Source organism: Temnothorax nylanderi, unplaced genomic scaffold, assembly GCF_030848795.1.
Source record: "Temnothorax nylanderi isolate EJ_2023f unplaced genomic scaffold, tnyl_v1.0 TNYL_tig0019_pilon, whole genome shotgun sequence".
NCBI lineage: Eukaryota > Metazoa > Arthropoda > Insecta > Hymenoptera > Formicidae > Temnothorax > Temnothorax nylanderi.
The window spans coordinates 692,594-703,774 of record NW_027249081.1 but is presented as its reverse complement, the minus strand read 5'-3'; the positions used below and the strand labels follow the sequence as shown (position 1 = coordinate 703,774).

The following is an 11,181-nucleotide window of genomic DNA, read 5'->3' as shown; positions in this document are numbered from 1 at the left end:
TTAGTTTGAAAATTAATTCCTGTTTGAAAATGTATTCGAGATTTGCCGAAGGTTAATTTCCGCGATTCGGGGCTAATAAGGAAAACTGCGTCCTACGTCGCGTCGCATACCCATCGCTAATCTCTCTCTCCGAGCCATTCACCCTCCACGGCTGTCCCTGCCTCTCTCCTCTCCTCGTGGCTTCCTCCTCACACGACGACGGGACCTCTTGCTTCTGCCCAGGTAAGCGACACAGGTGAGGAGCGTGAGGCGTGCATTGGGATGCTGGAGGGATTTCGTAGGTGGCTGCCGCGGCTTCTCGACTCGTTGGCGTGGGGATAACTGGAGCTTCGGCTTAAGTCAACTGTATCGCGTCAAGATGAAGTAGTACACACTGCCTCGTTGCGGAGTGCACGCGTCCGGACGTGCACGCGAGAAACATCGCGCGGTTAGAGGCGTGCAAAGAGAATCGGAAATCGTCGGCGGCAAGAATACGCGGAGAACTTGTGCTGCTCGTTCCCGAAGCTCTTGCTCATTAATGCATTAAGGCAGAAGATATGAGACTCTACGCTGTGAGTTAAATCGGTTTTTATGTTTCTTCTTTCCGCACTTTAGTAGAATGTTTTAATTAACTAATTGTAAGTCTAAATGCGAGGACATTTTCATTAGAAAATTTTCATATTTAACATTTAATATTTTGACATTACGTATTTGTATTTTTAAAATAGATTCTAAATTCTGAATAACTGTAAATTAATGAACAATAAATTAATATAAATAAATAAATAAATGTAAAGACAATAGTTAAATGTAACTCGGTCTTTATATATCAAACACTAATTACAAAATCAAAGAAAAGTATATGTATTTGTTTCGCCAATAATAATTAATAAACGAGAAAGACTCTATTTTTATATTCGACAACGTTTGGCTAATGTCGTGACAATTCGACCATTGGTTTTGGTCAGATTAATCGTCAAGACTTTTTCGACCATTTGGGCCAATTTAGAAACGACCAAAACCCATGGTCGAAAAAGTCTTGACGATTAATCTGACCAAAACCAATGGTCGAATTGTCACGACATTAGCCAAATGTTGTCGAATATAAAAATAAAGTCTTACTCGTTCACAAAATTAAATTTAAAAATATAATATATAAAATATAATTTCCATACTTTAACTTTATTATATTAATTATAAGTTAATTAAGAGTAAGTGTTGACAGAGCAATTTAAAACTATCTTAATTGATTATATATTACATGACTTTCTACACATATATTTATTTACCTTAGATTAATACTTTAGACTAATTTATGTTAACTGTAATCTTTAAAGTCAATGAATAATCATGATGATACATCTTACTTTTATTAAAAGAAACAAAGGGAAAAATTTAATTTTATAAAACTTATTATGTAATAAAAATGTAGTTTAATCGTCTCAAAATCTTATTATTTTATTTATCTATTATTATACACAGATAGAAATACAAAAAACTGTAACATAAAAATTTTTTCCAAAAATTAAATTGTATTATACTATATTTTTACAACAAATTGCATTTTATAAATTTACGGTTATCTATAGTTTTATATTAAAATCTAGATAACTGTGTCATTTTTTTGACGCACGGAATGTATTATAATTATTCTCCTTACAGGTTGCTCTTATAACATGGGCGGCATTCGTAACTGCATCTTCGGAACATAACACCGCAAATTTGAATAATGAAAAGGTAAACTCGGCAAATAGTATTATATTATGTAGATCACTAGCAGTGAATTTTTCTGAGAAAGTTATTAAAATATACCGCTTTGTTATTTACTTATAATAAATTATATATCTATATCAAAAGTTACAATTACTCTTTATCTTTAGTTACTTTAAACTGTTTTGAGCAAAAAAAAAATGAATAATCCATAAGTTATACAAGCCTTGAAAAAATACGAGAAAAATATTGTGCACAGATGCAAATTCTTTCTATCTTAATTTATTTTTGAGAGAAAGTGATTTTGAGGATGGTCAAAAACTGTACGATCGAAAACACTCGTAATTAAATCTAGATCGATGGTTCCAATACATGGTAGAGAAAGTTCGAAGATGATTGAAGCGCGTGTCTCGTCAACAGAGTTTCTTCTGTTAATTCCGACAGCTATAGCCGTAGGGGGGCCGTAAGGATGAGCCCTAGAGTTTAGGCGAATAGAGTACTTACAAACATCCTTAACCTTGGGGCATAGAAATCTTTAACCTCGATCTACTTGCAGCGCGTCATTCAAGTGCTACTTTACGTATAGGCGCGACGAGCCGAGATGAATTACAGCTGGGAGCTAGCGTGGACTGAGTGAATGTCGTGGTCTCGAGAAATAGAGAGAGAAAGAGAACATTTTCACTTGCAACGTGTTTGTGCCACACACGAAATAGTTCATTGCCTGCGGTTCCCACCTTTTCTAAAATGTCTTTCGCGTAGCGACAGCCGTTCCATTGAAAAACGCGAACAATTAATTTTTCTTCACACCATTCACATCGCGCTGTGTACAACGATAAAATTTATTGATAAAACGAGATATTACTAATTCGCGAATAATAGGTATATAAAATATAAATTAACCCAAAATTAAGTATTTTATATAAATAACAAGTAATATAAATACAAATGTTATTTAATTAATTTATAAAATTAGATGAGTTTACGCCAATGATTAGAATTTTGAAATTTAATTATTCCAGAGAAATTGGTGGTCAGGAAAGTCGAATACTTTCGCGTACATCTTTATTTGCATACTTTGGAAATTTTCGTGTCAGAATGTACTTTGCTTTGCCTGCCAAGAAATTTCTAGTATAGAATATAAAATTATCCAAGAAGTTTGTTACGGATATAATATCATTGTCATTTTGAAGAAGAGATTCAGAAATGTCAATTCTATATTTATCATATTAATCAGGAATACCACGTATAAGATAAGCTGGAGAAAAAATAATCACATAGTTTTAAACTTTATAAAAGCATCATAAAATTGACAATTATTTTTGCATGCATAATTTATAATAATACAAAAAAGAAACTTCTCTCTTTCCCTTTCTATTCCTATTCATTTTCTTCAATTAAAAACGATCAATTGTGCGTGCGTGTATGTATATATGAAAAATAATTAGCATATACATTTTTTATTTTGAGTGTTTATGAGATAAATATAAATTTTTTAATTTAACAGTTTGCTCATTGAAAGTGAACGCGTTTTCCTGTAGTAAAATTGAAATCTCCAGATTTCTTTATACTCTCACGCGAAATAAAAACACGCTTTAAACCGTTTAAGGATAAACGGTGAAAATTTCGCGTCGGGCAGTCATGAGTCGCGTCAGCGGGTGATTTAATCGTAGTTGTTTCGAGCGCATTCCGGGTCAAATTCATGCAATTGTTATTGTACAAATACCGTGGCTGAATTAAGAGGCGCGCACTGGCGGAACGTTGTCAGGGACAAGGTAAAATGCGACAACGGGCGGAGAATGCGCCCGACGGGCACGAAGAGCGTGCATTTTTTTTCGCGTTAAAAGGAAACTCGCCAGTGAAAGTGGCCACACGCGGACGTAAATTCGTTCGCTGCGCCGGTGATTACCGTTGTGCCAACGAAATGCACCATCGCGCACCATCGTATGTTACACAATGTCACGCAACGTAGGGAAACGAATCGATCGACGTTTGTCAAGTGTACGATTGATAGCTGCGCGACTGAAATTTTCCGGTCGGAAAGCTGAGAAAATTATATCTCGATCGACTATTTCAAATGCTTGAAAAAAATCGGTTAGATTAATGTTGCATCGTGCGAGTCTTTTCAATTTTTACTCTTTCGATTCATTTAGCGACATTTGCAGTTTTTGGGTAACAAAAAAAAGAAAGAAGATTGAGAAAAGGATATGCATGTGCGTTAAGATGAGTCATTCTCTATTATTTTGATTTCATTAATAAAATATGCAGATATAACTTGATGATTATTTATTTTCTTATGACAGGGGAATAATATATGGAGAAAGTTGTTTGCGATGTGTTTGTATATAAATCATGTACCAAACTGGAAAGATAAGACCACTCGTTCTTGATGCATCAGACTATTGGTACCTCGGCGAGTTGCCTCGAAGTTATGGTTACTTTATTAACACATTTGCCCCACAAAAGCTTCTCTCTCTGTGTGTGTGTATGAGTGTGTTGTTCACTATTATTATTTTAATGCACCACTTCTCTCCATATCCGTATCGGATAAGCCAAACCATAGTCAATTATGTCTTGATTTATTCGTAATATGTATGCATCCATGCAGCATCACAGATCCGTAACACACGCAAAAAGTTCCTGACGCTTCTAGTTCACTAAGAATACTGTTCAAACTGGGTCATTGGCAAAACAAAATATGAAAAATATTTGAATGCCATAAAAGGCAGACAAATCTCAAAAAGTATAATATAATTTTCTCTGAATATATAATAATATTTCTTCCAGAAAAGGTATATGGTATATAGCATATATATATATATTATACAAAATCGAATAACTATTTGTATAAAAAATAGTTTATATTTCTAATAAATAGTAATTTATTTATTAAAAGTTAAAGAATTTTGCCAAATTAAGTTTTAAGAATTTAACAATTAAGCAACTAAATTTTGTCAATTAAATTCAAGCAAATCTTGATTCACATTTAACTGGTAATTGTAAAATCGTTCGAATTAATTACACGAAATTTGAAGCGTTGAGAAATATAAAAATTACAATTGGAAAATGGGGGAGGAATATAAAAGAATTTTATATTCAATAATACAAATATATTATTTAATATATTTATATTAATAAATAAAAGAACGAAGTAAATTCGTAATGAGATTATTATCCTACAAAGAGATATAGCTTCAAACCTCAATCTAATCGAATTTACTTCTCTTCTTCGTTACGCTATGAACCGTTCAATTAGAAATACCAGAAACACGTGTTTTGTGAAAGAAAGCAAAATATGTGGTTTCGGCAAATAAGGAGAAAGTAAAGGGTCCACCGGTCGTTGGATTGAGGACGTATCGGCTCCGCTTCGTTCTCGCTGGACCATCGGGATTTACTCGACTCTCACTGGTTTTTCTTTTGCGCGCGCGATACAGGAATGCGGCGCATCTCTTTCTCGTTTCTCCTTTCTTCTCGCTCGAACGCCACGGGAGAAAGGGAGATCGGCGTTGGTACCGTAACTGCACCTTTCTCTCGCGCCGGGCGACCGCCATCAGATGCGTTATTTTCAGCCACCGCGCGCCGCGCCGGCCGATCTCCCGCGCGATGCGGAAAGATCGCCGCGCGGGATTACGATGGGAAACTATATACGGGGTGCAGCAGATTCTTTTTAATGGGTGTGTCCGTTCCATATAGCCAGAGCTTTTCTCTCAAACTGTTTTCGAAAACTGATTTCTCGCAGCGATAGATATCTGCTTACAATTAGTGAAACTTACTTTGACGGTTTATTTTACTATTCTTTACAAATTTATCGATTTCCATGTCCATTTAGTCCCTTTAAGAGGCAATAATTAACAGTCACGTTTTCGAGAAAGTTGGCCGCTCGAATCGTGATAAATGATCAAAAGATTAGCTACAAACTTTTTCGAAAGTGTTGTTCTTTCGATCACACTTTTGCGCAGTATATACATGTAATATGCGTACAATATATCAGCTACTATATTAGTTTTTTATCTCGCAAAAAAAGTATGTCGATATCGTTGCTTGGAATAGTCGAAGCACGTTTGTCGTCGATTTTTATCCGTGAGTGCGCTATACCTCGCGCTTTTTACGCCTTCTTTTTGCAAAATCTTCTGGGTCACCGCGATTTGCTTCGTTTGGAGATCCGTGGCGCTTAGATACGATCGAGTATCTCGTATCCTCCTCCGGTCAACAACATCGATGTCAGGTCAGATACCGCAGAAAGAGTTTAAAAAATAAATAAATGAATAATTTCAACGTGATAGAATGAGGAAAGTTAACGAGCGTTCGAAATAATTAAGGCTGCTTGAGGAAATGAAGGAAAGAAGAGAGCTTCTTGATATTGTGCAATGAGTTACATAGCCGGTAAAATAAATTTTCCCGCAAACCTAATTTATGTTAATATTCTCATGAAGATGAGTGGAAAACGATAATCATGGTTGCATTAATATCAAATGAGTCTGATGGTTTCGTTTCTATAAATTCTTACCTACATAAAAGTTAAGGAATAAAAATATATATATGTATTACAAAATACAGTAAATAACATTTTATTATTAATGTTTTATTTTTCAACTTTTTCAACTTTTAGTTCTTTTACACAACATGCTGTAAAATATATAAAATTCACTTTTGGATAAGTTATCAGTATAAGCGTACGCGAATTCATTCAATTTAATATTTATGTATCAATAAGTAATCAATAATACTACGCTAATGCAAATTAGTAATAATATAATGTATATTAAGTTGCGGTAATTGAAATAAATATTTTTCTTAATTAACAAAACCGATTTGCATTATATAATATGTTTATATATATGACAATTCTATTAAATTTTTACTTCTAGGATTTCGTGGGAAATAATATATGTAACTCCGCAATTTTCCAACGTAATTTTCATCGTAAAATTATTCCGAGTGATTGTGAATTTTCTAGACAATTATTTTAACTGATTTATTTTTCAGGCTGTCGATTACACGGATTTGCCGGGGAAGCAGATAGTGCAGCCATACGTAACGGACGTAGAAGCGACGAGTTCTGAGCAGACAGGCACCGAAGATCATTCTGACGATTTCGCGAATACCGGATTAAGTAGATCAGCAGTTCACGCCAGCGAGGAGAGAGGATCGAATGATGTTTCCACGACCGATTCCTCCTCGTCAGGATCGATTTATGCGACGCCGCTCTCCGAGACAAGTATCCGTTTAGAGTCAACCGACAAGTATCCATTTGAAGAATATCCAAGTCACGAGTCGGGGTACACCGAGGATGCGCTCCTTGTCGAAAATGCCGGCAATTTCGGAAAAAAAGTCCAGGATCAGCCGCGTGACGGAACGATTGTCAGGACTATCATTCGGATCAGCGAGGGCCGAAAGGACGACGAGTACGCGAGCTTTCCGAAGCCTTACATCAACACTGTATCGCCTCTCGAAAATGAAGACACCGGTAAAAGGTCATACGCGTCGGCTACTCAGAAACCATTTGTGCTCGCAGTAAAGGAGGAAAGTAATTTGGCAGATGATTCGTTTTCTGACGATATTAAGTTGAATTCTGAAACGTCCGCGGAGAATTCTGATAAAGTTTTCAGCAAAATCACAACGGAAAGCTCGCCGTCGAGCAATATCGCTTCAATCCTCGAGAACGACGTCGTGCCTGAAATTCTTCCAACGCCACTAGCGAGATTATCTCGAGCGCGTAATGATACCGCGGACGAAAAAACCATAGAGAAATCTATGGAGTCTGAAAAAAAATCGGAAACCGTTGTAAGAACGTCGACGACCGTGGAGATCATTCCTTCGTTTCAAGCGAGATTTTCAGGCCCCATCGTAGTGGCCGACTTACCTGATAGAGAAACACGGGAGATGATTGCTGATTATATGGACGATGCATCCGAAACCTATAGACAAGTCGAGAACGCCGAGATTATCTCGGAGACCAACGCCGAAGGCTTCAAAACGGCGGCTTCCGCGAGCATAACGTCCTCGGCCATGCTGAATCCTCTGCAAGTCGGGATCACGTTGGTGAACGCCAACCAAGCAGATTTAACAAATAACAATGAACAATCTGCCATGATGAACATCGAGGAATATCCCCAAGATGATCCCCAAGATGATTTACAACGTCTAGCAACTGTGGATAAGGATTTTATCAGGAACAATGGGAACCAATCGCTTATCGATTACCAGGATGAGAGTTTTGAACGCGACGAGGTCGAGAAGCGTGCTGAAGTTGACATACAAAAAGTTCCCAACGACTCCGTCGAGATTCAAAAGTCCGTCGAGATCTACCATACCGCGCCGGTGCACGAGATTCATTATCCCCCGGAATACATTCAACAGACTGCAAACCTCGGTGTCATCGAAACGAACAATATTGGGAGTTCGCAGAGATTGAAACAGCCGTACGATCAGATCGAGCAATCAGAAGTGCGATCGACTTACGATAGTTATCAAGGTAATATAAGCTCATCGATCGATTGTCTCATCGTTTATTTGTTTATTTCATTTTAGTTTAATTTTAATCTTAAAAAAAAAAACAGTTATCAATGAATATTAGAAAACTCTTATATCTGAACTTCAATTATCATTTAATCACTTGAATTTTAATTATGAAGAGCCATTTTAAGATTAAAATTATGAAAAATGTAATAGGAATATATTAACGTAAAAATAATACGTCTGTATTTTATTTTTATTTATTAATTGTATATTTCATTTTTATACAGAACTATCACTATTCCGCTCAAAATCCCATATGAAAGCTGAGATAAAAGAGAATTGCCCTAATAATAATTTCGAGACGACATTAAACTTTCACCAAATTTCTTTAACGCGGAAAAAAGTCTATATGATGCAAGCTTACACATTAACGTACAACGACGGACTAATCTCGCCATATGCGCGTCATAATACTCGCATTATCAAATCACGCATCAGCGCCACTAGAAATTGCCCGTTTTCACCCATACGTGGTGGAATGCGGTAGACAATGCGTTAATATACGACTTCCGTTCCAGGTAATGACCAGGGCGAAAAGAGCGTCGTTAAGGCGCACGCGTCCACGTTCCCGCAGAAGCTTAATCAGTACGAATACAATGCCCTCGAAAATGACGTTGGCAAACCGACGGCTTCGGCCGTGGGCGCCGAATATTCATCGAGTACTCACGAGCAAACATCCCTCGAGTTGCAGCCAACGTTCAAATACAACAGCATGCAGTCTGTCGGTCCCGTTCTGTTCGCCCCGAATCAATTTGATGACACGTTATACGATCAATCTAATGTACGGCATAATTTTAACGGCAACGATAACGGCATACCGCCACGCGTAAAACCCGTTGGAACGTCCACGAGGCAAGAAACAGCGAGCGAGCTCGTAAAATCGTACGTACCGAGTACGTATCAGTACTCGCAATTGCAGCAGCCGCAATCAAATCAACCGTACGATCATCAGCACTCATTTCGATCGCCGGAGATAAGGCAACCGCAGGTCCCGCAACTTCTTCTCAGGATAATTCCCGAAGGATCGCCCGCGAACGGTGGTTTCCTGGTGCCGATCCCGCGGCCTTATCCGATCGAGAAGACCGTTCACGTGCCGCATCCGATCGAGATCGAGAAGAAGATTCCGGTGGAGCGACTGGTCGAGAAGAAGGTACAGATGCAAGTGCCGGTACCGATACCGGTACCGGTACCTTTGCCGCAGTCGTATCCCGTGCACGTGCAGGTGCCGGTCAACCGTGTGGTGGAAAGGCCACATATCTATCCGCTCCACATCGAACGGGTGGTCGAGAAAAGGGTGCCATATACGGTCCAGCGATTAGTAGTGCAGCCACTGCCTCCTCCGTACCCGGTGCACGTGAGACTGCCAGCGGCCAGCTACCCGGCATACTCGGCGGCACCGATCGACCAGCAGCCGGCGCACGCAACGGTGCCGATAGAAAAAGCCACGGAGAAACCGACGACTTCCTCGCGGCCCTCTCGACCGTACCGCGCGAACACGGACAGGCCGACCGACGGCAGCGGCCCGATCGAGACCAGATTTACGAAATATTACCCGAAGCCGCAGGAAGCGGTCTTTGCCGGCGAGGACGCGAATCTCCACGGTGCTGCCGGCGGCCTGACGTTCGGGCCGCACCCGTTACAGAACGTGTCGCAGTTTTACAGCATTCCCTACGGCAAACCGTCGGCGTACGACTACAATATCGACGTCGGCAAGAATTTCGTTCCCACGGCACACTTCTCCAACGTCAAACTGGTGATACTGCCGAAGAAGTTTGGCAGTCACGTGATCCTGCGACCGCACACGGCCGCGACGTCGTACGCGGTACCGTCCTTCGGACGGCAGTTCCTGTACAATCTAGTGGAGAAGGATAAGGCGGTCAAGGATGAGTACGTGGGTCCTGCGCCGCCGCGCAAAACCTCGCAGAGCAAGGTGTTCTCGCAAATAAAGTCGCCGCAATTCTCCACGAGCTCTCAATCGTTAGCTCTGAGGAAATCCAGGCAGCCGGAAACGCAGCATCATCACGGAAGTTTCAGGCAATCGAAAATGGAGTACGGCTTCAAGCCGCCTATGGTACCGTCCATTCAGTACGACGAAAATACCGCCAGTAAAGTAGAGAATTAATGTAACAGCCTAGTATTAGTAACGTTAAACAAGCGTCTAAAGTGCGCCATAAAAAATGTCTAAGAGACTTTCCAATCTTTCAAACGTTTCTCGAGCACATTTTATACGGTTCTTGCACTCTTGCGCTATTTGAATATTTCAAAATGATACGTGCGACTGATCTATTGAAAAATAGATATTAATGTATGGATAGAAAAAAGCCAACTTACAATACTGCCTTCATATTAATGAAGATTTATTTGTAACACAAATTTCAGTTTTTATAAATACTTTTTATAAATATATATTTATTATTAAAAATTATCTTTTTCAATTATTTACTGCGTTTTCTAATTTATTTCGATTTTAATAGTGACTTTAAACGGTTTTGCAATTTACATTATATACGCGTTATACCTTTATTATATTTTATAATAAAACGTTATATCTTGTATTTTATATCGTATGACCATATAACTATCTAAAATTATTTTGTTATTGTTGGAAAGAAATAAAAAGCGATTTGCAAGTATTATAATATATAAGAAAATTTTTTGTGGTAATATTGTTAACTACAAATAGAAAACGATTTATTACTGTTATTAATACTGTAATGTAATACGATAGTTATGGCAATGGAATGGATGCATGTGTAAGTTTTGTACAATATATTTTCTATTTTCATACGTTATTTCTTGTAGTATTGTTTATTTTATATACATTCTTATTCTATTGTTATTACATTTTGCTTCCTCATAGAGGAAGCTGTTTTCGTAAAAAAAATTTTTTTTTAGTTGCCGCTGCCAATGTGTTCAGAATGTTCTGAAACGTCGAAAAATCGCTATTTTAAAAAATCTCGGTATGTGTGTATGTTT

General features: G+C 38.3%; 1 protein-coding gene across 1 annotated transcript; it reads left to right on the top strand.

Moving 5' to 3' along the window:
- The first annotated feature begins 332 nt into the window (after nt 1-332).
- Nucleotides 333-10,684, top strand: LOC139768906 (uncharacterized). The gene is made up of 4 exons (XM_071699551.1): nt 333-551; nt 1,642-1,716; nt 6,673-8,161; nt 8,724-10,684. The coding sequence occupies exons 1-4, from the start codon at nt 537-539 to the stop codon at nt 10,325-10,327; spliced, it is 3,183 nt and encodes a 1,060-aa protein (XP_071555652.1). The 5' UTR covers nt 333-536; the 3' UTR covers nt 10,328-10,684.
- The last annotated feature ends 497 nt before the right edge of the window (nt 10,685-11,181 follow it).

Bases quoted from the DNA above. Each gene is read 5' to 3' on its own strand.
- LOC139768906 (XM_071699551.1), top strand. The intron at 1,717-6,672 runs GTAAACTCGGCA...TTTATTTTTCAG, and splicing joins CAAATTTGAATAATGAAAAG to GCTGTCGATTACACGGATTT. The intron at 8,162-8,723 runs GTAATATAAGCT...CTTCCGTTCCAG, and splicing joins GACTTACGATAGTTATCAAG to GTAATGACCAGGGCGAAAAG.